At 44.9% G+C, this 26,609-nt stretch overlaps 2 protein-coding genes across 4 annotated transcripts in view; one reads left to right on the plus strand and one right to left on the minus strand.

The window, feature by feature from the left end:
- Positions 1-441: 441 nt before the first annotated feature.
- On the minus strand, positions 442-22,169 carry LOC148117975 (uncharacterized). 2 transcript variants are annotated; one of them, XM_087901519.1, is made up of 5 exons: positions 21,244-22,169; positions 13,753-16,462; positions 2,444-2,623; positions 1,888-2,036; positions 442-1,231 (listed from the first exon to the last, which is right to left on the minus strand). In XM_087901519.1, the coding sequence occupies exons 1-2, from the start codon at positions 21,456-21,458 to the stop codon at positions 16,384-16,386; spliced, it is 294 nt and encodes a 97-aa protein (XP_087757645.1). In that variant the 5' UTR covers positions 21,459-22,169; the 3' UTR covers positions 442-1,231; positions 1,888-2,036; positions 2,444-2,623; positions 13,753-16,383. The 2 variants fall into 2 exon arrangements, with proteins under 2 accessions (XP_087757645.1, XP_087757644.1); XM_087901518.1 differs by lacking the exon at positions 13,753-16,462.
- Slco3a1 (solute carrier organic anion transporter family member 3A1) overlaps positions 20,897-26,609 on the plus strand; it is a 289,583-nt gene continuing 283,870 nt past the window's right edge. For both annotated transcript variants that reach the window (XM_087901516.1, XM_087901517.1), the window contains exon 1: positions 20,897-21,246. In XM_087901516.1, coding sequence (XP_087757642.1) covers positions 21,067-21,246 — 180 coding nt within the window. In that variant the 5' untranslated portion in view covers positions 20,897-21,066. The remainder of the gene's footprint in view (positions 21,247-26,609) is intronic.

A 26,609-nucleotide genomic window follows, 5' to 3' on the forward strand; every position in this document is an offset into this window, starting at 1 on the left:
TGGCTTTTTTTTTTTTTTTGAGGAGAAAATATATACCCTGATCAAGACAGAAATGATCAAAAAAGGGTAGGAAGTTTCTCTGAACTGCAGCAGCAGCAGCAGCAGCCAAAACACTGCCTCTATCATATAGGTTCCTTGCGTTCTTTGCTTCATATTTGCCTTCAGCCTGTAGAATCCCTTGGTTACTTATTGCCCGTCAATTGTCTTCTGCTTGACTCATAGTGTCAGTCTTCATTTTTATCCAATTTCTTATAAATCTACCCTGTTTCTTATACACAATTTGCCTTGACCTCAGCTATTTGCTTCTGCCTTGAGCAAGAGCGTAGAACTTCTCCATAACGAATACCTGCTCCTTCCCATCAAACTCACTCTCTTACCCTGTATCAACAATCAGTGGCCATCTCCATTACTGTATAAAAATAACTGAAAGAATTGCACAAGTGCCCAACAGTCAGGTTCCTTTATTTAGAGGACAGTTACACTCACAGTGAAGACAATATCTCATCAGCACTCCACTGAGCACCAACAGCATGGGAGAGGTCGGGTACCGACAGTGAAAATGAATATCCCACACTAGGAGCCACGCCATCATTTTCCTTCATGCCATTTTGGAAGGGGAGCATCATCCTCAATGGACAGTACCTTGATTTTGGACTGCACAACCTCTAGAACTAAGGATAAAGTTCTGCTCCTCTAAGTTATCCAGTGTTAAGCATTTTGTTGCAGCAACATAAACGAACAGAAACACTTGAGTTGGTTGATTTGAGATGTAGAAACTTGGGTGGATTAAGAAGCATGGCATTGGAGACATATGACTGGAAACAGGTTTGTGCAAGCACCCTTTCAAGCTGGTGTGTGGCAGGCGCCACTTCCGAAATCCCTCTTTATCTGAGCACAAGCCATTGCCCACCCAGCTCTTCTCCAGAGGTGTTTTCTATGACTTCTGATATGTGACAGTTAAAAGCATCTCTTTCACAATATGGTTTTACAATAGCCGTACCCAGAGCTACCCTGCTAGAGTGGCTGATTCAGTGCTAGTTCATTATAAGGCCAAGCAATGAAAGCACCTATTCTTGTATTTTCTGAGTTCTGCTTTAAGAGTTGCATGATAAAGGTGCATAATGAAGAACTGTCTGCTTCGCTCCATTGCAGAACTGGTGAGTTACAGGAGAGCTCGTGCAGATGAGATGAAATGAAAGCCATTCTTCTTCTCCACCAAGCTTTGCTGATCCTAAACAGTGAGGACACATGAACATACATTCAGTCTTTTCTTGCTCTGTTTGTATTGGGTGGTGAAACACCGGGACACCAGTGTGTGTGTGTGTGTGTGGGGGGGTGTTCCTGGAGACAGGGGCGTGGTTAGGGAGTTGAGAGCAATAGAGAATGCTGCTTGTTTGTCACTTGTCCGCCATCCTCAAACCAAAGTTGGACAAGTGGTCACCGGGAATGGGGCTTGGGTGATTGATAGCTTTCTATGTCAATCATCAGGTGAAAAGGAGAAAGACCTCCTTAATCTTGTTTTATCTGAGCCCCAGGTAAGTAATTACACCCTAGGAAAATACGTCTCCTACCTCCCACCCCCAGCTTCATGCTGCCGTGAGGATTTCAGTGCGAGATGAGCCTTTGGGTTTGAGATGGGCAGTGGGTGGCAGATCACCTTTAGTCATTGATCCCCTTATTTATCCACTCACTCATTCATTCCTTCAGACAGTCATTAACCCAACCACTTCAGGCTGTGCCTACTCTTCATCCCGCCATAAGGTCTGTATTTGCTTCATGGCTTCACTATGCGGTCTCTAAATTTCAGGTGTTGCCACTGTTACTGCCTTAACAATGGGGCTCTTAAGGGTTTAATAGGTCATAGGGCTCCTCATTTACAGGACTTACAAGGGGGATTCAGGCAGCATCCCATTCTCTTGCCTTTCTGTGGCTTGTGGACACAGTATTCCTCCCCCGTGGAGGGTGCTCAAGATGCCACCTTGGAGTGCCAACCTCACTAGTCAACCCGGCAGTACTTTGATCTCAGATTTCAAAGCCTGTACAAGTAAGAGAAAATAAAATCCTGTTCCTCTAAGTTGTCCAGTGTGAAGTATTTTGTTATAGCAATGTAAAATGAACTGAAATACTTGGGTTGGTTGACTTAGGATGCTAAAACTTGATTACATTATGAAATATTCTGGTTGCTGGTGATACATTTTACATCCAAGGCTTCAGTAAATACGAATCCCATTTCTCTTGTAGTAAAAGGGAAGCTTGGAAAGCTTTGTGTTTAAATGGAGTATTTAGCTTCCCTGGGTGTATTTTGTGAGCGTGTTTAGTAAAGATTGTATACAAACAGGTGAATAGAATATGTAACGTCCACCCTCGGTGTGAAAAGGGGCCACCCAGCCTCCTGAGAGTTCATCGTAACAAAACGGTAGAGTGAGGGAGGCTATATTCTTACCTGGTCTTTGGAAATGGAGATGAACTTCTCCATTGCTTGTCCATTTCATCTCTCCAGGTTTCTCCAGCCTGTAGATCGAATAGTATTTCTGGACCACTGTAGGTCAAACCATCAATTCTTCGCATTCTCAAGTCTACAGACCTGCGCTCAGTCATGCTACTGGTTTTCCTGGTTCTCCAGCTGGTGAGAGAGAAATCTATGTAGGTTTCTCAGTCACCCAAATAAAATACCCTGATAGCTAATCTTCATTATCAGCTATGCTGGAATTAGAATCACCTACAAGACACACCTGTTAGCTGTGACTGTAAGGCCGCTTCCGGAGAATTTTAACAAAGAAGGGAAGATGTACTTTTAAATGTGGGTGATATCACCCCATGGGCTAGGCTACAACCCAAAAGGAGAAAGTGTGCTAAGCACAAACATTCATCTTTCTCTGCTTCTTGAGTGTGGGCAGAATGTGACCAGCTGCCTCACCCTCCTGCCACCCTGAGAGCCATTGTAGCTGCCATAGCAACCCCGCTGTGATGAACTAGACCTACAACCGGTGCACTCAATAAACCCCGTCCTCCTTAAATTGCTTCTTATTAAGTATCTCATTCCAGCAATAAGTGAAGAACTGGCGAGGACCCAGTCTCCATGATTCGTGACTTTTCATTGTCTGTCTTGTTCTTTGAGACAGCCCTGTTGAAAACGATTGTACTATCCATTAGATCCAATACTTATGTTTGGTTAGAAACAAAAAGAGACCAGAAAATAAACCCTGGGGAGCGGGAGAGGATTGGGAGGAGGGAAGGAAGTGTAAATAATTAAATTGAATGGAAAAATAAAAATTAAAAAAAAGAAAAAAAAAGAAAAAATTAATAAATAAATAAAAGAAAAAGAAAAGAAAAGGAATCCTGACTTTTTCTGTCGATTTCATGGGTGTGGTTTCATGCCACGCTTCCTGCAAGTTCAAATTCAATGCGCATGCTCAGTGACTGAGGTTCTTCCAGAGAGAACTCCGTGAAGCCGGCTCGCACCCAGATCATTCCCCAAACTTGATTAAACATAAATCCGTCCCTTTCCCCTGGGAAAATCCATATGCTTATATGGGGGAAGACGTTTTATTCCAATGTTACACTTTGAAGTCTGAGAACAAAAGCTGTGCCCCAGAATACAAGGCCTGTTTCTTTCCAGAGTGCTGGCCCAGATTTCAAAGAGAGATGAAAACAGGTGAGACCTCCCTCTCCCTGCTGCTAGCTTCCCAGAAGAATGCAGGACCTGACAACAAATACCAGATAACTGATTGGCTTTAATGTGAAAAAATGTTGGAGGCACAGGATTCTCGGGGAGGGGGAGGGGCGGGCAAAGCTGCTGATCTCACCTGCCCATAATCCGGAGTCAGAGTTATGCTATTACCACTATTACCTTTCCCTCGCTCTGTCCTTCATTACCTGCCTAGAAACGTTGGAGAGCAGTTTGGAAGGGGATCTTGGGGAAGTGTCAGGCAGTGTTCCACATCCGTGTCAGGTCTTTTTCATTACTATGACACAATACCTGACAAATCCACTTAAGGAAGGACGGGACTATAGATCAGTGCTGCCCTTGACTTCAGCCAGAGAAGCTTCAGTCTGTGATAGTCGGCAGCTGATGCAGAGGCTTGTGCCTGGTCAGAGTAAGTGATCATAAAAAGACCACAAGTCTTCCCTAAGTGGGACATCCACATCAGCTCCCCTGCCCTGCAAGGCTCAGGGAAGTCACAGAAGAAGGGGTGGTAAGAATGTAAGAGGATGTGGAGGAGTGCTCTGAATTAGTCCTTTGACCATGACATGGCCTTGAACTCATGAACTCATGGCAGCCATGGCTGCCTGCACAAGACTTGAATAAGATCAAGCCAACGAGATCCATCAATAACCTCACAAGCAGCACTAGTTGGATTCAGTGGGTTATTTAACCATTGAAACTGTGAATAAATCTGAGTGGGCATGAAAGTGTGAGGGGGGCATAGTCAGGGTGAAAGGGGCATGGCTGAGGGGGAGGGACATGGGGTGCCTGAAGGGAAAGGGAGGGGAGTTGGTAGAGTACATGTTTGTGTGTGAAACTGTCCAAAAATAAATAAAAGATATGTTAGTTTTCCTTTAAAAAAAAAAAAAAGGGCGGGAGGGGGATAGTCAGGAAACTGAAAGAGCAGGTATCTCTACTTCCGTTTCTCTCTGGTCTTGATTGTGGTTGAGGCACGACTAGCTATTTGGAGTTCCTGTCTTGACTTCCTCACAATGATGAATTGCAACCTGGAACTTTAAGATGAAATAAACCATTCTGTCTCCTCCAAACAGAAAGCAAGCAAGCAAGGGAGGGAGGAAGAGGTGAGGGTGTGTTTATTTTGACTCACAGTTGGAGGGCTGTGACGTGATTGTGGGAGCACAAAGTGGCAAGTCACATTGAGTCTCTAGTTAGGAAAAAAAACTCAGCCTTCCACGCAGATATCACGCACCCCACAGACCCTAATGGCCCGAATCCACAACCAGAGCGCCTAGACTTTTCCACCTCCCCGGTAAGGACAGACCTGGACAGGTTAGTGTTCCGATTTGCTTTCCATTGCTGTGATAAATACCATGACTAAAGGAAACTTAGGGAAAGAAAGGAATTAATCCTACAACTCCCAGGTCACAATTCATCATTGAGGAAAGTCAGGGCGGGAGATCAAGGAGGAACTGAAGCAGAAATCATGTAGGAGCACTGCCTGCTGGCATGTTCCCTGGGCTCGGCTACCTGGCTTTCTGTTTTCAATAGTCCTTTTTTTTTGTATTGAAAATAAAATGTTCACATGAAATACTCTGATCTTGCTTTCCACTCCCCCAGCTACTCCTAGCAACTACTCCTAGATTCCCTCCATCTTCCCACCCTCCCAACTCCAGGCTTCCATCTCTCTCTCTAGCAAACAAACAAAAACAAAAAATTAAAGACAATGAAAAAGCATGAGAAAAACATACACAAAGAAACATACACACACAAAAAAATCAAAGCCCATAAAAACACAAAATCAGAAGCCATAATGCACATGCAAAAGACAAGCTATATTCATAAATACCCCTGAGTTGGATTTACATTGACCATCTATTGCTAGGCATGACCCATACCTGCCCTTAAGTGTGGTTTATATATTCAGTGAGACTCCACTGGATAAAATGAAGTTTTCTTTGCAAGCAGTTGTCAATTGTAGACACCTTCTTAGCTAGGGATAGGAACTCATGTTCATTCCCCTGTCTCAGTGCTGGGACTCCATCCCAACCTGGCTTGAACTTGTGCTGGCTCCGTGCATTACTGTACTCTCTGTGAGTTCATAGGTGCATCAGCTGTGTTGTGTCTAGAAGACACTGTTTCCTTAGTGTCAAATTTTCCTCCTATTTTGCATAGCTTTCTGAGCCCCAAAAGGAGGGGTTTGATGAAGACATCCCATTTAGGACAGAGTGTTCCAAAGTCTCTCACTTTCTGCACAATGTCTAATTGTGGGTCTCTGTGTTAGTTCCAATCTACTGTAAGAGGAAATTTTTCTGATGATGTCTGAACAGGGCACTGATCTATAGGTATAGCAGAACGTTGTTAGGAGTCATTTTATTGCTATATTTCTTTAATAGAACAATAGTATTTGGTTAATCCCTAGACCCATGGCCTTTCTAGTCTCAGGTTCTTGGCCTCATGAGCAGTGTCTAGCATGTATTCCATGTCCTAGAGTGGACCTTAGATACAATCGGAGAGTGATTAATTGGTTACTCCCACAACATCTGTGCCATTATCATGCAGCCAGGCCACTGCTGTAGATCCCAGGGTTTGTAGCAGGGTTGGTGGTTGCCTTTCTTCTCTAGTAGCATGTAAAGTACCTTCTAATATCCTAATATGAGTTAGGAGCTAATTCAACTTCTCCATGTTCAATGAAATATGTAAGTGTTGTCTTCACCAATAGGGCCTTACCATCAGTATGTGGAGAGCAACCAATAGACTTAGAAATAGCCTGTGTTGTTTGGGGGTTTACATGGGCCCCCTTTGGTCAATGACTCAACTGTAATGTAACCCCTATCTGACACTGAATGTTTTACTTGTTGGCAAAAGACGTCTATTTGGAGCATTCTCTCCCCTTTTATTGGTGACTCTATTTATGTTTCTTTCATATATATTTTAAGAAGCTTCTACAATAGTAAGTTTCCATACTTAAACAGCCCAGGCAGGACTCCCTGCCTAAAGATAGTACCACTCACAATGGACTGGTTTATCATCAGTTATCAAGAAAATGTCTGCACAGACATGACCTCAATCCAATCTGACCAACATACCCCCACCCCTGCAAACTGAGACTCCTTTAGGTATCTCTGGACTGTGTCAAGCTGACAGCGGAAGGTGTTGGATTCAAGGGTCTTCAGCCTCTAAAATAAACAAGCAAGACAGCATGTCTCCATGGACTTGCATTTTCTTTTTTTTTTTCCACACAACCCCTCCTATTCCTTGAACTAACCAGTCCCTTCAGATCACCCATTGTGGGCACCTTAGTTTCCATATTGTGCTGAAAACCACATTATTTTGCTCATCATAGACTCTTCTGCATGGTTCTGACTTTTAAAAGCGCTGCCTTGAAATATTAATCTTAACCCCGCAGCTTACTGGCACTCGCTTACATGTTTCCGCCATGATAACTGCCTCATCTGTCTTTCCGTTTCTGTCTCACCTGCTTATATTAACTTATAACCCACTCCACCCTGACATTTCCTCTCCAACCTGCAATGGAAACTAACCAGAAAAGCTCATTTTTAAAAAATCCACCATGTGTCATTTGTTTTAAGGGAAAATTTATTGTGTTTCCCTTGACATTCTTTAAAACATTCTAAACACATAAGACAACCAAACAAAACATATACAAATATAGTGATCATAAAGAATATTACTGTACTTATGTCTACATATGTTCCTAAAAATGTAAACATCTTATCTTCCACCATTATTTTTAAATACTAACAACATTTCTAGGTTTTTAAGGTTTATTTTTATTTATTTATTATTTGTGTGTGTGTGTGTGTGTGTGTGTGTGCACATATGTGTGTGTATGTGATGTGGGAACAGGGTGGCTTGTGGTCATGCACAGAAACCAGGAAGGGTATTAGATCCCCTAAATCTGGAGTTGTAGACCATTGTGTGCTGCCCACCATGGATGCTGGGAACCAAATCTAGGTTCTTTGAGAGATCAGCCAATGCTCTTAACCACTAAATCATCTTCTACATTTCTTAAGAATATAAATACAGTTTTCTTTTTGAAAAATAACTTAATATTATTTTAATTATGTGTATATGTGTGAAAGGGGCCAGTGGTGGCACAGAATCCACCAATGTCTGATTTGACTTAAGGCCCATTTCATGAAAAAGAGCCCATACCTAATACTGCTTTGGTAACCAAGAATTAGAGACTAGATAGCCAAGATGTTCTGCTATCCTCACAGAGCAGTGCCTTATTCAGTCATTATCAGAGAGGCTTCCTATGGCAGCAGATGAAAACAGATGCAGAGACCCACAGTCAGACATTGTGTGGACACTGAAGGTCTCTACCAATCCCTTCCCCTAGGGCTCAGGGGATCTCCCAGAAGAGGAGGTGGAAATATTGTAAGTGCCAAAAAGGATAGAAGACAACAGGATAACAAGTCCCGTGAATCAACTAAGCAAGGCGCACATGAGTTCACAGAGACTGAAGCAGCAAGCATGGGTCTACATGGGTCTAACTAAGTTCTCTGCTTATATGTTATAGCTATCAGCTTAGTATTGTAAGGGACTCTGGGACTCCAGACTATGAGAACCGGTGGGTCTGTGACTCTTGCCTGCTCTTGGGACTCTCTTCCTCCTTTTGGCTTGCTGTGTCCCACTGCAATAAGACAATTATTACTTCATCTTATATTTTATTTTGATCTGTTTGGTTGCTATCTCTTAGAAGTCTGTTTTTCTTTAATGAGAGATGGAAACAGAGTGCATCCAGAGGGTGGAAGGAAGGGAGGAACTGGGAGGAGCAGACGGGGGAGAAACTTTAATCAGGATATGTTGCATGAGAAAAGAATCTATTTTCAATAAAAGAAAACATAAAAGAAACCAAACTAGCGAAACTAAGGGAGCAGTGGAGAGCAAACCAACAAGAAGCATTTCTCCAGCCTACAATCCACAATCTCAAAGAATCTAGACAACAAAGAAGACTCTAAAGGAGGTATGCATCGATCTGCATAGGAAGGAGAAATAGAGAAACTCTCTTGTGTAAATTAGGAAAGTGGGGGCAAGGGGCTGTGTGGAAGGGGAAATGGGAAGGAGGAAGAGGAGTGGGGAAATGTATAGCTCTATTAAAAACAAAAAATAAAATTTAAAAAAGAAGCATGCCCCAATGGAATTCCTCTTTCCTAGTTCCTGCCTTCAGGTTCCTACCCTGTTTGAGTTCCTGTAACCTATAAGCTGAAATATTTCCCCACCCCAAAAGAAACAAGCAAACAAATATGTATAGTGTCTAAATGGTGTTCATTGTATTTAATGGACATTTGTGTAGCTGTTTCCTCTGAATTGAAATATTCCTTCATGGAATAGGGAGGACGGAGGCGCACCACACGTCTGAGAAAGTCATCGGCGTGATCTTCATAAGGCGATATAACCAGCAAGCAGCAGAGAAGGCTCTTTGGTGGAGTTACCTTCAAATCGCGTAAGGAGCTCTCGTGACGCCACTATGAGTTGTTACCTGTGCTGGCACGAGCTGCTAGTCACACCGATTCCTGAGTCACCGTGTTCCTTATTAAATAATCATTCTCTCATAATCCTAGAAGTATTCATTGTCTTAGCATGCCAGACTTGGATTGACTTGTGTCTTCAACCTGTCAACTGTGTCCAATCTGGGGCAAGGAGAAGTTTGTTCCCGTTTTCCCAGTAAAAGTCACATGGTCCCGAGGTCAGCTAGAGCCCTCATGCTGCAAAAGCTTGAACTGAGGTGGTGCCCAGGGTCCCTCCTTTAAAACATCTGACAAATTCCTTCTTAGAATTTAGTTCTGAATCTTTGTCTAGGTTTGTGTGTGTCCACTGGTGTTCATTTTCTCTCCTGGTGTTTCTACGTTTCTTTATATTTTCCCAAGGCAGTTTGCCTAATCTACTGCTTCCTGGTACTTGGGCAGAGAGAAATGAGCTTCACTAGTTTTTAAAAATCAAGCAGAGTTAGTAGAAGAAATAAAATACCAATTTATATTAACCACCTCTCATTAAAATTAATAAAAGATTAAACATACCTCTTTATAGCCAAACTTCTATGTTCATCCTAATTACCTATAGCAGAGTTCAAATTAAGTTTCTTTCTGAATATCATTGTGAAATTATGTCTTTCACAAACTCATCCCATTTCAATTAACCACAATTATCATATCCTTTTGGATGCTCAAATTGTAGCTTGGGTAGTGAGAAAACTCTAAGCTGGCTCATTTGTCCTTTGGGCACCTTTTTGTGTCTCTGACATCTGTAACACCTGGGTTTTCCAGAGACAGAGCAAGAGTGAGTGAGAGAGAGAGAGAGACAGAGACAGAGAGAAAGAGAGAGAGAGAGAGAGAGAGAGACAAAGAGAAATAGAGAGAGCCAGAGAAAGAGAGGAGAGCCATGAATATAGACAAGGAAGTACTACTGCTGATAGACTTAGACCAAGAAGACTGTTTCCGAGTCTGCCCGTTACTGTAACCTAACACCGTTATCATATTTACGCCACTGCCCTTGATTGCCTTTGCGCAGGACGTCTTATTGATCACGAAGACTTTTCAATGCAGGGATGTAACAAATGACTGCAGCTTGTCCCTTAACTGTTTCATAATTTTAGCCCTGGATTAAGTCTTCCCAGAAGGCTGATGACTGCAGACCTTCACACTTGGCCTGTGTTCCCCTACCTCCCTGTGGTCCCAAACAAAAGTACCCAAGTTCAATTCTCAGGCCACATGATGTGTTGGCCACCTGGGAAGGGTAAGCCTTTTGTGCTCCAGAGGAATTCTGGATGGTAGTGTGTTGGCTTTGTGTCTTCCAAGAAGGGCTTGGCTTTGCTCTCAACAAAGTGTTTCCTTCAGTGTTTGGGGTTCCATCTAGAGACCCTCCTTCTCCCCTTCATCTGTGCCTTTCTACCAGCAGTTACGTGTCTGTCTTTGTAATTCTTCCTCATTGATATCCCCCCCCCCACAATTGAATGATAAAAATAAGAAGAAATGCCACCTCTGGAAATTCTCTTCCTTTGGTCTTGGGGAGGGAGGGTGTTCTCCTGCTGCACACGCCCCTCTAACTTCCTCTCTCTTAGTCAATTTATCTCCACGGATTCTGGTTTCACATAGTTTTGATGAGTGTTCCCAAGGGCTGCTACCCCAGGCTTGCTGGGCTCTTCGCTCAGGAGACATGAAAATGTCCCAGGTATGCTGCAGTCTTTGCCCCTTTATTTCCCATCAACAGGTTGAGGGAGTCACCATCTTGGGGCCTGATCACCATCCCGTTCATGAAGAGGGATTTGGATAAGAACGTGGAAGACACAGGCTAGAAAGTAGATAGCGTGGTCGTGTCAGATCTGCTAGGACCCCGAAGAGGATTAGGACAGCGGTTCAGTTTTCACTCACCCCACTGAGTGGGGGCAGAGTGAGGGAGGGATGTAGTGGTCCCAGAGTTCCATTAACCAAGACAATTGGATCCAGATATGATAAAATGTGCACAGTATCCTTTACATCAGGAAATGTTTCAATACTGTTTGCTTAATGCACACTAATTCCTAAGTGTTTGAATGTAAAAACCTTCCACTTATGGGCTAGGTTTGTGTAAGATATTTAACACTAAATAACACTTTGATTTTTCCAGTGTGTTGTTTCGTACCTTTCCATCTCTTGTTTTTATTCCCATCTTTAAGGTGGGTAAACTGAGGATTACATAAGTCAGTTATCTATAGTCAAATCTAGTACATGGCAGATTGCGATTCAAATCCGCGGAGCTTGATTCTAGAACCCACGGTCTCGTGTGTGCTATAGTTGAGCAGTGTCACCATTTGGGATCATTGGGTCACTTGCCTTACCAACATTTCCCCAGTCATACAGTTCTCTTGAACGATTTCTTTTAAGTAGTTGAGGATTAAAACTGCAGTTTTTTTCCTAGACCTGGTAATATGTGCGTATAATCTAAACTACTCAAGATACTGAGGCGACAAATTGTTTGCTTCAGGCCTACCTGCTTGGCTATGGAGTTTAAGGTCAGCTTGGGCAACTTAGTGAGGCAATGTGTCAAAAGAAAAAAGGGTCAGGTACATAGTTGAAACAGCACAAGGAAGCAGAAGGGAAATCTAACTTTGCTAGTCTTGTAAGACATAGACTTCTTCAATCTTTCTATGTTATAAAAATGACTCAATAAACATCATAGAGTAAAGCAGAGTATTTATCTTTTGCGTTTGTGTCTCCAGCTACTTTCTCAGGTTAGATGCATGAGCAGGGGATTAGTGGCGCAAAGGGAGGGAGCAATTTGATGACCCAGGTGGCCGATCGGAATTTGTGTGTGTGTGTTCATACTGGGGGCAGCAACTTGTGAGGGAGCCTTTTCCGTAAGACTTTCACAGAACATTCTCTTTAAGGAAGTCAGCCAGCAGGATGGCTCCGCAGGCACTTGCTGCTGAGCCGAAATTTGATCCTCTGAACTCATATGATGAAAGAAGAGAACTAACTTCTGCAAGCTGTCCTCTGTTACATGTGCTATGGCACAGACACAAACACACGCACACACACGTACACACACGCACACACACACACACACACACACACTCATCAATTAATAAATGTCTAGAGAATTTTGCCACCTGTGTGGATGAATAACTACATCTCATTTTCATTTGATTACTTGTAAGAACATTTTTTTTTCATGTGTACCGGAGTTTGCATTTTCTGTCCATGTTCTGGGTGGATCTTGCCTGTATCTCTTTGCAGTATTAGGATTTTATTTACCGATCTGAAAGAGTGCATTCTGTGCTCATTTAATGACATCCTCCGTCTGCCTTGCTGCTTCAACAACTTTTTCCAATTTGTCATTTGATTGTTTCGAGTCACATTTCCTGAGGTAGAGCATTTAGCAGTTTTAATGGTGTCGGAGTAAAATCTGTCTAGCGTTTCCTTGGTAATTACTTGCACAGTATTTTTTTTTCAACTTAGAATGCCTTTCCTTTACCAGAGAGCCATTAATTTTTTTAAAAACGGTTCATCTATGTGTGGTTCCTTAATCCATCTGTTTTTATTGTTTTGGTTTGAGGCTGTGATCATGGTGAGGCCAGGGTTTGAGCTCATCAATTTTCCCAGTTATTTGATAAATAACATTTCCTTCTCCATTTTGAAAAATTTGTTGTTGCTGAGTTTCTTTTCTTAAGCTGGGATAAATGCTAGAGTCTAGTTCAGGGTGGTTGCTCTATCCTGTCCATCAGGGGGCCGGTTCCCAAGCTAATAATAGTCAATTCTATTTACTGCTGTCGATACTCTGATATCTAGGAGGATATGCCCGTTGATTAATTGTTCCAATTTTCCTTTTTAAAAACCTGTTGTTTTTTTTTTTTAACTTTGAGAATTATAACTCATGGGCTGGAGAAAGAGGTTGTTAACCAAAAGGCTTACTTTACAAGCATGAAGACAGACCCAAGTTCAGATCCCCAGTCTGGGTATGGCAGCCCTCCTGCCCCCAAATGCGGAGATAGGTGAATCATATATGCGTGTGTGGGTACCAAGTTCATGACCTCTCTTTAGGGACAGGTGGAATTTGCCATGAACACTTTCATTTGCTTTAGCCTCTCAAAGTTATGTGACATTTCTTAAATAGCATATTCATAATCTATGAAAACTCCCTTTACTTTTACATTCTTTTTCTACTTTTCAGTTTTATTTTCTCTCTTTGCCTTTGTATATCTTCTAGAGTGATCCATGTTCTTCATTTTGCAAACAAGAGAACTCAGACTCTAAGTACCGGTAAATTATCTAGACCCCAGCTAGTGAGAGTGAGCAATGGGGCATTCTGAATCGGGAATCTCTGACTCAGAAGCCCACAAGGCTATCTTACATTTTTCCTGGATTTTATTTTCTCCAGTTTTGTTTGTGTCTTGGTTTCTTTTCTCACTGATGTGATAAAATACACCAAAAAACAACCGATGAAAAATGAAGCCCTGAAGTGGAAAGGAAAGTGAGGAAAGATAAGTGGGAAGGTTTGGAGAGAGGAAAGAGAATAGTGAAATGGAATTAAAATAAAACTTTCAGGAAAACAACTTGACTGGAAATGGGCTTGTTTTAGCTTACGGTTCAAGGTGGGGAGTCAAGGCGGCACTGGCTCCAGGTAGCTGGTCACGTTGCGTCACACTCAGGAAAGAGAAAGGGAAAAACACAAGTTGGAAACCAGTTTTATTTATTTATATCTCTATTTTATTCAGGCCAGCAACCCCGGCCAAGGAAGTTGCCCACCTCATTGTTAAAATGGATCTCGCTAAGTCATTTCACATAGTTAAGATAACCCCTCACAGGTGTGCAGAGGACGGTCTCCAAGAGGATTCTAGACTCCATCAAAACGACAACAGTAATCGGCAACACTAGGTACATCATCTCCTTTTAAATTCTTTGCACTTATGATTTTGAAAATCATTACATTTATTTAGTATGCACGTGTGCTTGTACACAGGGGTACATGTGAGTCTCATGGTATGTAAAGGTCAGAGGACAATTTGTGGGAGCTGTCTCTGTCTTTCCACTATGTGTGTCCTGGGGGTCAAGTGCTTTTACCTGTTGCACCATCTCTTAGCCCCTGAATTTAAGATTTTTTTAAAAGATCCCTCTAAGAACATAGATCAAATTCGCGACTACTATAACTTCTGTTGTTCCTCAAAGTTCTTGTTCTGTAACCCAGGCTGGCCTGGAACTCACTATGTAACCCTAATGGGCAGTGAATGTGAAGCTCCTGCTCCCCTAACAATAGGAGTACTTGGAGCTACCAAGTAATAGAATCTATGTTGAGATGGAGGCTTACTCTGTAGCCCATGCTGGCCTCATCCTTGCCATCTTCCTCCGTCGGCCTCCCCACAAGGTTCCAGGGCTATGCCACAGAGCCCAGCAGGAATACAAAAGCTTTGACACCCTCCTTGGAATATAAAGAATTTCCTTCCTTTAGACAGGCTTCATGTAGCCTTGACTGACCCCAAACGTACTATGTAGCTGAGAAGGACCTTAATTTCCAATTGTCCTGCTCTCATCCCCCAAGTGCTGGGATAACAGTTGTGAACCAGCACACATGGTGTATGTGGTCCTAGGGATGGAGTCCAGGCTCTGTGTGCCTAGGCAACCAGTCTACCAATAGAAAGCCATCCCAATCCTTCTCTTTCTTCACCGTCTCCATTTCCCACAATTCATGTCAATATCATTGAGATCATAGACAAATAAACTATTGTGTTTATTCCTTGTAATCTTAAGAAAGGAAAAAAAGTATTTATTCTAATATTTTTTCAACATTTCAAGACCTACTTTGGTATGTTTAGCTGGAACTGTCACAGTCATTTTGAACATGTCTTTGCTATTCATGAGGCTTTTGTCTTTCACATATTGTTTCCTCAGAGATGATCTCTTGGCTTTCCAATAAAAGTACAGAAGGGGGGTCTTTTTCTGCAGCTCTTCCTTAGATTGTTTCGCTTTGTACCGCCTCCTTCACAAACTGACATTTCAATCAGAAGTGTTTTTTTTTTCCCCCAACACCACTTAGACTATGCTCTGTGGGGGCACCTACTCTTGTAATGCATTGCCAGCTGATCGGGCTCATCTTTCTCCTACATGGTCGCATTTGTATTTGTCTCTGGAGGTTTGGAAGTTTTTTTAAAAGTATCTTTTATATGCAAACAAATTTTCATGATTATGTCTGTGCATTTTTTATTTAGTATTTTTGACTAAAATGTGGTCTACTTTTTTTTTAAAAAAAATCAAGCTCAAATTTGCCTTCTGTTTATTTGTCCAAGAAGGCCTACATAGTTAGAATGTGAAACAGTCTCCCATAGACTTCTGTTTTTGAACACAGCCTCAAGCTGAGTGGGCAGCTTTGGGAGTTTTATGAGGGAGAGCCTCCCGGGAGGAAGTGGATCACTGGGACAAGCCTTAGATTTCCTGTCCACTCTCTACTTCCTGATTACAGATGCGATGTGTGCAGTTACACCCTGGCGCAGCAGCCATGCCCTTCCTGCCATGAGAGAATGTAGAACCTCCGACAATACGCCAGAGTCAGCCCCTTAAGTGGCTCCTTATCAGGAACTTGGTCATGACAAGAAGCAAAATCACCTACAGAAAGTTCTAGCTATTCTTGTCCCCGGGGATTTGAGTCTTCCTAGACCAAGAGACAGTCCTAAAAACTCAATGAGAAGCTACAGGATCCCCTGTCCCAGTCATCCAGCTCCTTTACCTGACAACCAGTCTAGACTGTCCACTTCCAATTGAAGAATAAATGTTGATCAAAGTCAGTATCACTGTTTTATACCACCAAGTTAGAAGTTGGCTTGCTAGATGACATTAGTTAACAACTACAATGCTGTCCACACTGTCCATATGAACATCTTATTTCATTTACATCTCAGGACTTAATCTGCAATTACCTTTCCCTTCACCTAGTCCCATGGTGCATTGCTGGGAGCTACCACTTCACAGGTAGATCCAGCAAGATGAGAGTGTAGGGTGCATGGTGGGTCCAGGGGAATCTTTCAGACTTTGTGGAGGAGAAACCAGTCTGGATCCCCACAGAGTCACTTCCCTCCTTCCTAGGATGGGAGGAGATACCCATCCTTGCTCCCCTGTTAGGGATAACTTCCTCCGGAATCTGACATGCTGTATTCCGCATCTTGACTCTCAGCCCCTTGATGTCTTGGCAGTCTTTTGGAACGCTCACGGGTATTTGAACAGCTATCAGAAAAGAAACATCCAGGCGACTATTGTGATCTGGAGTTCAGCATCCTTCCTCTCATTCTGTAGTTCAGATGTGCTGCTGAAACAACAAATCAGGCACATGACAAACAGCAGGTGGACTCTACCCCCAAGTGCCCGGCTATGTCATTAGTGGCCTGGGCGCTTTCTCTGCAGGATGCCAGTGTGCTGACACCATCAGAATGAAAACACCCAGCATCTCCTTTAAAGATGGTTCTTTTTTCTTCTGAAGCTCAAAATCAGAAACAACATGAATATCATGCTAAAATACAATATCGGTTTCTTTTGAACTGACTTTAAGCCGATTTTTCTCAAACCATGATGTATATGTACATTTTCTTTCTACACTAAGAATCAAATAGCCTATTTGGATAAACAAATTCTACTTACTTTCAAACCAACAGAAGACCCTGAGGGGAGATCCTGAAATCATAAGCATGGCTGAGTATATTTTTATTCCTTTTTTTTTAACCTCAAAACTAATCTGTCACGAACATAGCACATTTCTCAGAACCCTACTTATCTTCTGTTAATTTTCCAATTTCTCCCCATGCTCTCTCATGCCTTCTCATTTTCCACCTGGATTTCAGAGTCACATGGCTGCAAATCGTATCTACACGGATGTTTATCCTTTTGATTCTTCATCGAGCTTCAGGACATATTCAAATGAAGAGAGACGACTTACAATATGAATCTCAGAATACAGTGGGTGGCTAACAGAGGAGATGGTAGACAGGCATCTACCAGGCAAACTGGAAAATGACTTGGCGGAAGAACAAGACTGTAAGGAATATAAGCAAACTTCACCTCAGCACAGACATAGCTTGCAAGCTGAAGAAGTTCTATCCTTGGTAACAATAATAATAAATTATTATATATTCTATACTAATAACATCAGTATAGAATATTTATGTTACTTGTTATTGAATATTTATTATATCTTATTTATGTATTGTATATATTTCCATCTTCTACAGGGTAAGCATATAAGCACTTCTTTTTCCACTTCAGTGACAATCAGAAATCATTCTATGCATTTGCTTTCCAGTCTTGTATTTGTTCTGAACAAAATTGGAGTTGGCAAAAGATGGCTTGTGTGAATTATCCGAACCACAGTTTCTCATTGTGTTGAATTACATTGAGGCAGCTTGGTATGAAATCTTGCCACAGCCCAGTGATGGTGACAGTGGAAGATTGTCACTGTGTGTGTGTGTGTGTGTGTGTGTGTGTGTGTGTACGCGTGCGTGCTTGTACATCTATGCACTTAAGCTATTTCTCCTCTACGGTGGGAGAGACAAGCTTTACCAGTCCTCACCATTCAGTATTTACCTATCACAAGTTAATATTTTAGGACTTACTTTGAGGTCACTTTGTCTTCCCATATCAGGAATAGTCTTCTGTCTTTCCTGGGTCAGATTTCAAGATTATGTGGCTTTCCAGTAGTCAACCAAATTAGACTCTGAGAGCCAAAGCCTTACTAGCAATGTTTTCTTCTAACTATGAAGAGTTACCTTGCCCAGAAAAGTGATTGACAATCCAAACTAAATGCAAGGTCTTGGTGGGCAGCGACTACTGCCTAAACTCACTACTCATTGTTAGCGGGGTAGGTAGACCAAAAAGACCCCAGCTGGACACTGGAATGTTTCTGGTTTCTCCGCGGCAATAAGACCATCTTGTCAAGGAGGTCTCTGTGGCTTTAGATTCAGCTTGTCTTGCTCTTCAAGTCCTGGTGAACTGTCTATTTCTAAAGAGGGAGTAACGGGGGGGCTGGAGAGATGGCTCAGTGGTTAAGAGCATTGCCTGCTCTTCCAAAGGTCCTGAGTTCAATTCCCGGCAACCACATGGTGGCTCACAACCATCTGTAATGAGGTCTGGTGCCCTCTTCTGGTCTGCAGACATACACACAGAGTATTGTATACATAATAAATAAATAAATATTAAAAAAAAATAAATAAAGAGGGAGTAACGCTGGCATCAGGAGAGATCAGGCCCCTAGTCTGCTTCTTCCTCTCTCATTTCTCTTCTTTTTGGGTATTGCTGTCAGTTCCTGCTGGAGGGTGAAGGTTCAGTCCCTGCCAACTGCTCTGAATACCACAGGGTCACTTGTTGCTCTTTAATTGTAGTGAGGTGCTCAGTAGATCCCGATCTCCATGAATGTGGGATGGAGAAGGGGGCAGCCATCACAACTTGATAAGCTTTTGGAAGCTGTGCAGACCCAGTGGTGGTTAGTTTGCTGCCTATGCCTTTATGTATCAGGGATGGCAAAATGGAAGCCGTCCCCATCACACACACACCCAAACCGTCGCTGCCAGCTGCCGCTCATCAAAGAACTTCATGAGTGAGGAAGGATTCTGCAAGGCCAGAGTCCCGAGAAGCAACAAGGGCAAGAAGCTGAACATTCTGAAGAAAGCTAGCCTTGTGTGACCAGAAGATGGGAGGGAGGACAACCAGGCAGTAAGGATTTCAACCATGGTATAATAGGTTCAGACAGGAGCCCTAGACAGACTATCAAACTATTGAATTAGTGGCCCCAAAGGAATTGAAATTTCCCTACCAATTTCATGGGGGGATAACAAGGTGCCAGTCACAGGAGGAACTCGTCTACCAGGAGGATAATCCACACGGTTATGACAACTTGTCAGACGCCCTTGTAGGAGACAGGAACTCAGACGATGATGGGTTAATGATGGGCAGGAACATACCTTGGCTAGGACCACTTGGTGATGTACACCTTGTTGTACACTAAAGCTAAGTGCATGCATGCAGAACACTGGACAGATCCAGTTGTAACTCTCCCCGATGTAACCACATTGAATGAGTCTCCCTTTTCTGCGTTTGACTGTTACTGGCCCCTTTAACTGGCGTACAGAGGACAGGTGGCCGAGCCTGCCCTCTTAGGTCTGCCAGAGCCCCAGCTTTTTTGACCCTAACAACTCTGGTTACAATACCACTGGAGGAGAATAGGGTAGCCAGTGATGCCAGGGAGCAATTTGGGCAGAAGGTACCCAGACAAAGGGAGGCACATTGAAAACCACACCAAGACTAGGTGAGGTCATGTCTGGAAGACAGATGGATGAAGCAATTTATATTTAAATGGTGAAGCAAACACCACACCCCCACTGTACCACCGTCTATTCTTACTCAGTTTCTCTGGAAGAAGGTAGAAATTATGGCGGCGCTAATTGCTGTGTACTTTTGAATGAGAACCTTGGCATTGGGATATAGACCCCAGGGAAAAGTGAGTCCCTTTTTGAATATGATTAGTAGGATAAAGTTTTCCAAATGTGTTTGGCCTTTCAGTTGCTAAAACGGACAACGCTAGATCTTTCCTGTTCCTGACCACTTTCCCCTCTGCTTCCAAACGCTGTTGCTGGAACCTGTAGATCCTATCCGAAGTGTCTTTTGGACCAAAGTCCTAGGGAACGCTGTGGGTAAGGTCTAATGACAACTGGGCTCTGCTGCCTGTGGACCTTCAGGTCAGGGCCAGGGAGGGCCATGTAGTCAGGAGATGGGTGGGGACAGGACAGGCTTGTGGCTCACTGCTTCCTGAATTCCTCCTGCAAGCAGCTGGAGAACTAAACAAGGCCCTCTGCTGGGGTCCCTGTGACCTGCAGTCGCCTGCACTCCGTGGCTTAGGGGAGATCATCAGTCAGTGAGACTCCCTTAAGTTTTAACTTCCCTTCTCGGAGCTTTTGTTTCTCTCCCATTTTCAGAGAGTGGGCGTTTAGACACATTCAATAGCCACCACCGAGTGCAGGAGCTAAGGCAAGCCAACGGAAGAAGCCCCTGGCAGCTCCGACCTCTGGCATCTTCCGGAGCCCCAGAGTGCAATAACTGTGCCCAGAAATCCCGGAACCAAGCCAAATACAACACCAATACCCGGGATTCTCTCTTTATGGAGGCAGCTTCTCCTCTCCCGCCTTAGCATTCCGGTACCTAAGCATTAGGTACTGGCACTAGAAGTGGGGTTCCTGGGCACCCCCACCTCTGCGCCCCATTGCTAGCCACACTACCGACCGACCACCCAGTTTCCATCCTGGAGCCCGGGGCCGCACAGTGCCTCCTAGTGGCCGGTTGCACCTTCCCGGCTCAACTTCCCACCCCACCAGGACTCCCCGATTCTGCAATTTCTCGGGGGCAGCTAGACCCCTGGCCATGACCATCAGTCAGCCCTCAGCGTCCCAAACAGGTCTCCTCGTGCCTCCCAAGGGTGAACCCGGAGTCAGTAGCAGCTCAGCCCGCGGTTCAAGGCGACGACCAGGCCGTGGCCCGGGTTTAGGGAGCTAGGGGTGAAGGCAGGCGAGGACCGCGGGCCAGGGGGAGCCGGTGAAGGCAGCGGCGGGCGTCTGAGGGAGGCGAAGCGGCGGCAGCTGCGGGCGACGCGAGGAGTCCCTGTGATTGGCACAGCCCGAGCTGGAGGAGGCGGCGAGGGGAGGGCGGAGGAGGAGGAGGAGAAGGAGGAGGAGAAAGGGGGCGAGCGCGGCGGCGGCGGCGGCTAGGAGCGGAGCCTTCAACCTCTCCAGCCGCGGTAGGACGGGGGCGGCCGCCGCGGGTCCGGGGCGGGGACAGCACGCAGCCTCGCGGCGCGCACCCCCTCCCGGCAACGGCCACGACACCCGGGGCGAGCGGGAAAGCGGCGGCGGCGGCAGCGGCGGAGGGGGAAGGATGCAGGGGAAGAAGCCGGGAGGCTCGTCGGGCGGCGGCCGGAGCGGCGAGCTGCAGGGGGACGAGGCGCAGAGAAACAAGAAGAAGAAAAAGAAGGTGTCTTGCTTCTCCAACATCAAGATCTTCCTGGTATCTGAGTGCGCCTTGATGTTGGCGCAGGGAACGGTGGGCGCCTACCTGGTGAGTCCGGGTGCCAACTCTACTACGGACCCCCTTCCCTGCCAGCGCTTCTCCGGCTTGCCGACTGGCACCGGGAGGGGGCTCGCGGGCGCCGGGGGCAGGCGGGCATGACCTCGGCCGGGCGCGGAGGTTGGCGACTGGTGCAGAGGCGGCCGCCGGGGGAGCTGCCGGCCCGAGCCCGGAGCGGGCGGGACCGTGGATGCCGGCAGCATCTCGTGCGCCTGGCAGGGGATGGGGGCCGGGGCGGAGGGGTGCCCGAGAGGAGACGCCGCGGGCAGGTGGGCATGAAACTGTTTCTTCTCCCGTCTTGAAAACGGAGCCAGATGGCGAGTTCAGGGAACCTCCTCGGAGACTAGAAAGGCATCGCGGTTCAGGTGACCTGCACATGGGAGGAAAAGCCAGTTAGCATCCTGCGTCCTCTACTCTCCGTTTCATCCGCCCGGAGAACGAATCATTATGCATCATTTTTTCCCCAGGCTCTTTCTCCATCCGCCAATTGCCTGGGAATTTAACAGCTTAGAGTATAAGGCGCCCGAGTGTGGCCCTGATCTGAGTGGTTGATGCGGGGGGTGGGGGTGGAGGGGACTAGTCCCACCCAGATCCCAATAGCCATCTTTCAGTGTCCGGATAAAGTTACAGTACCTGGAGAGCAACTGTGAGTTTGTGTAGTTCTAGCTTGGTTCCCTACCATGGTCGCTCTCGCCCACACGGCGAGTGGATCTCTGCGTACAATATGTATCTATTTTATTTGCCTCTAGAAAGGGATTACTGATGCTCAAAAGGCCCATGGACGCCGACTAGACCTAAAGAATCCGCTTGTAATGACTCAGCACTGTCAAGTTCCTACTTTGTTGCTTTCTCTTGCAGTGCTCAGGTGGTCCGCACTTGAGTAACAGACAGGGCACTTCCAAACCGGTCCTGGCTTAACAGGAAAAGATGTCTCGGAGTGGAGAGTGTTAAATCTTTACGTGGCTATTGACCTGAAACTGGAATCAGATGTCATAGATTTGAAGTGTTAGTAAGCACGGCTGATGGAGATCGCAGCGGACAAGATTTCAAAAGCTGTTGGACAACCACATCCAGTGATAGAGCCATGTGTATCCCGATGTTATCACGAAGCCCTCATTCCTGGCCCTGGGTTAAAGTTAATGAGGGCCAGATGCTGAATACCCAGTACCACGAACAGTTTCCCAAGGCTCCTACAGGCTACGGTGAAGTGGAGCAGTGCTTGGTGAAAGTTAGATATGTGGTGACCCGGGGAGAGGGGTATGGAACCTCTATGACTTCAGTTCTGTTCCTGGGGAGACAGGACTCCAGAACATTTAAGAAATCAAATGCATTTCTGCTGCCACTCCCTAGATAAACAGCTTTTAAACCTCCACCTCTGTGTGTGTATGTTGTCACTGGACCCTGGGGCCAAAAGTGTTCTGTGTTTATCATTTTGTCTATGGTTCTAATACGATGCTGCAAACTTGGGAATTTGCTTAATGAGGATGGTGTTTGGAGGGGCAGCTTCTTTAGGGGTGATTTGACTGTTAAAATACTTAGAACGGTACATGTGTTATTAGAGGCAAGTGCGCATTGTTACTGATAGCTGTGAGCCTGTAGCGTACGCAAAGTATGTTCTGTCTAACTAGGTCTTCATGTAAACGGAGGCAATGAGTCTGTCAGCAGCTGGCTCTTGTTTAACAGTTCCTTCGCCTCAAACCAGTTTTGCTTAAGAGTGCGGTCCTCCCATGTGGCAACCAGCAGGGTTGTACTTCCCTTCCCAGGAGTGATGAATGCCTGAGCTTAGGAGCTTTCGCGTGTAGTGACTTAAGGGTTTTAGAAGGAAGTGAAGCTGAGCCTCAAGCAGGTGAGAGGCCTTGTTCTTTTTGGCAAGTTAAAAAGCAAGTGTTTCTAGCAGGGGGGACCATCCCCAAGCAGGGCTGGCCCTGGGAGGTGAGGGGTTACCAAGAATCACAGGATGAGGAAAGGGCAGGAGGTGTCTGGACGCATTTGTCCCTATTGGAAAGTCCTGTGTGTGTGGGGGGGGGATGGGTAAAGGGTGACAGGAGCCAACAGGTGCCTTGCATAAAGCAGATGGCGGCCCAGGAGAGGACAGGCCTAGGAAATTGAATTAATTTTGATCAGTAGCAGTGCGAGCATAAGTTTCTCAGGGCCTTGCTCTGCCCCGCTGCCCTTGACTTCCTTGACTTATGTGCACCTCATGCGAAGACCCAGACAGCCTGCTACTAGGTGTCCATCTCCTGGGTCTCCTAAGAGGCTTCTCTTCCTCTGTCGTTTAAACCACAGGCGCTTTCTCTCTGGATATTTGGGGAAATCATTTATTACAGGAGGGTCGAGGGAACGGCAGATTTTCTTACTCTTAAGATGTTCTGTGTCTTTCATAGGAAACCTGAGACCCTGTGTCTGTAGATGAACACGGATGGTCCATGTGCAAGGGGTGTGTGCATATGTGATCTTTTCAGGGGAAACAGCATGTTCTTCTGAGAAAGTACTTTCAGGTACCCGATGAAGGCCCTGCTATAGGACAGTGCCGGCTGTACTTCCTTATCCATAAGGGGAATGGCTGCAAGCTGAAAGATGTCAATGACATCCTTTCCTATTGGATTTCTAAAGTCCACGCGGCTACCTTGTCTTTTTTCATCTCCTTGGGTGCCTTTTTGTTTTTAGGTATTAGGAAGGGCCATTTCCTTTTTCTCTTCCATTCTGAAAAGACAGATTTCCCGTTGTCCTTAGTGTGTCCTCAGCGACATTGGTGAAGGTGTAGGTTTCCCAACTGCAGGAGTGAGGCAGGAGGCGGCCTGTGATTTGAGAAGCTGCCCTGAAAAGTAGAACTCCTGTGTGTGCACGCCCTGGGGGTGGGGGTGGGGTGTTAGAGAGGGATGAGAAAGAGGGGGAGAGGGATGGAAGGGGGAGAGGAAAGGGATGGAGAGAGAACAAGAGGGAGGGGGGGAAAAGGAGAGGAGGAGAGGGAGAAAAGGAAGAGAGATTGAGACATTACGATTTTGATTGATTGGCTTCTCTTAAGAATCTGCCTGCCCAGGATACTCAAAGAACTGTATATAACAAGTCATGCAACTCTGGGAACCTGAAACTTTTTGCTTGGGTTTTGCAGCCTTCCAGGAAGTGAAGAAAGACTGGGACTCTGACATCCTTGGTAGATTTTGGCAGGACAATAGACCTAAGGTAATCCAGGTGCCACCCAGCTTAGCCAGGGACTCTGAAATCAACACTTAGAACATTGTTGTACTGCAGCATCTTAAACAGCTTGGTTGGCTGTGATATATATGTGAGATATATCTCTATCTCTATCTCTATCTATCTATCTATCTTGTCTAAGAAAAGGCCCATGGAGTTTAATGGTCATTGTGTCTTAACTATTTGTACCAGATAGGGCTATATGTATTTCTGGTGCCTGGGTGTTTGCTTCCAGTGTCTCCATCTGTATTGCCCTATTTGCAGGGATATAGCTGCTGTGGAAGTCTTGGGCTGTTGAAAGGCGGTCCAGGCACGTGGAAACCGACTGGAGAAAAAGCCATTTATGTAGATAAGTCTGTGCATTGTGAAGGCTTACTGAGATGTGGCGAGCCAGGTAACTGTGCAGAGACGTGTGTGTGTGTGGGGTGTGTGTGTATGTGTGTGTGTGTGTGTGTGTGTGTGTGTGTGTTGCTGAGGACTTGAGGGAGATAAGGATGTGGACAGGAAATTAAAACTTCTGACACCTTAGGCAATTGTGAATGAAGCGCATGACAGATGCTCTTGAATTGCTTTAGGATGCACATGGAATAAAGGCCAGTGGGAGTCTCTGGAATCAGGTTTTCAGGGACCCCGTGAAGCTGAGGCGGGCTTTTTCCTATTTAGAATTATGCAGAAGTGTGTCTGGGGGTGTGGTTACAGGGTGAAGACATAGATGACCGAATGTGGCTAATGAGGTGCTGTCTCTCCGCTTTATAATCACTTATTTTTAGGCCAGAGAACATTCAGCAGGTTTACAATCAGCTGCCACAGTTGATATTTTCCTTTTTTCTCTAAAGAAGCATCTTTTTGAAGATAGGTTCTTGCATAGCTAGTCTAGAAGCTGACAGCTGAAAAACGCTTTTAAAGTCCTTGTCAAATTAGTAGGATGACTAAGGTAGCTGTATTTTACTTAATCAAATTATTTTATACACTTGTGCTTACTCATAATGACAAATTCCATGCTATTTGCATAGTTACTATATAGCCTCAGGTAATAAAAAAATTCTATTTTTTTTCCTTATAGCTTTGCTTAAAGTGTTTTACTAACTCTCCTTAATGAAAAAGTGTATTTCTGAAAATTCTCTTCAACCATGTTTGTGTACCTGCCTACCTTTGTTTATTTGGGGTGCATCTGAGGAGGGGTACATGTGCTTTAACAATAGAGGACTCTAACTGGATTACTTGTACAGTGAGCAAGGGTTCTTTCCTGGGTTTTGTTAACCCTGACCCCGCCCCCATTCAATTGCAGTACCTTCTACAGAGGGCCCAGAGCTCAGGCTGTGTGGTGCTGCCTTGCCTTGCAGGTGGGTACTCCACCATTTTGGCTCCTCCTGCCTGCTGCTGAGAGGGCATCTTCCTGTGGCAGGCTGCAGGAGGTTCCTTCTATATGGTCCCTGAACCACGGGGCAAGTAGAGTTCCAGCAGGAAGCTCTGTGGATTTGTTTTGCAGATCTGATGGCAGACGTGGGGGCTCCACTTTGATCAGGGTCTTGCTCCCCTAGCAGCGCGGCCAGGGGATGAGTCAGTGTACTGCTGCCAAAACAAAGAAGACAGGGTCTCATTTGATGTGCACCTCTCTCTAGAGAGACTCCCAGCTTCCACATCCATTTAAAGGGCACACATTTAACAGGCTATGTCAGTTGATAAGCACACACCTGTGAACAAGAGCCATGGTGTTGACCTTCTCTTTGCTCCCACTTTTCATAAGTACTCGTGTCCTGTGCATGGTTGCACGCTCTGAATTATTTACATACAAATCTGGATAATTCTGAATGTCATATTCTTTTTCTTGAAAATATTGCAATGGGGTTTTGTAATTTTTTTTTCCTGTAGTGTTGGGACTTGAACCTAGGACTTGCACATGATAGGCAAGTACTCTCTCACTGAGCTACAATCCCAATTCCTTAATGGTAAACTTGATTGTGTGTCTTCATATGGGTTTAGACACTAGGCTCTCTCAAGACGACTTTGGCTCTGTTTGATTGCCTCTTTGGAAATGCTGGGAGTAGCTTGTGCCCCAGAAAGATATGCTTGCTTCCTTCTCTTATTTACTTAGTTGTTTTTTTTTCCCTTTCTACTTTATCTACAGAAGGGCAATTATTGACTTTGACTCATAGGAT

Source organism: Myodes glareolus, chromosome 24 (genome assembly GCF_982192425.1).
Source record: "Myodes glareolus chromosome 24, mMyoGla1.1, whole genome shotgun sequence".
NCBI classification, from domain to species: domain Eukaryota; kingdom Metazoa; phylum Chordata; class Mammalia; order Rodentia; family Cricetidae; genus Myodes; species Myodes glareolus.

Coding starts and splice junctions, on each gene's coding strand:
- LOC148117975 (XM_087901518.1), bottom strand. CDS start 21,458: ATGCTGCCGGCATCCACGGTCCCGCCCGCTCCGGGCTCGGGCCGGCAG. Junction 2,624..21,243: donor TTGGCACCCGGACTCACCAG/GTAGGCGCCCAC, acceptor CTCTCTCACCAG/CTGGAGAACCAGGAAAACCA.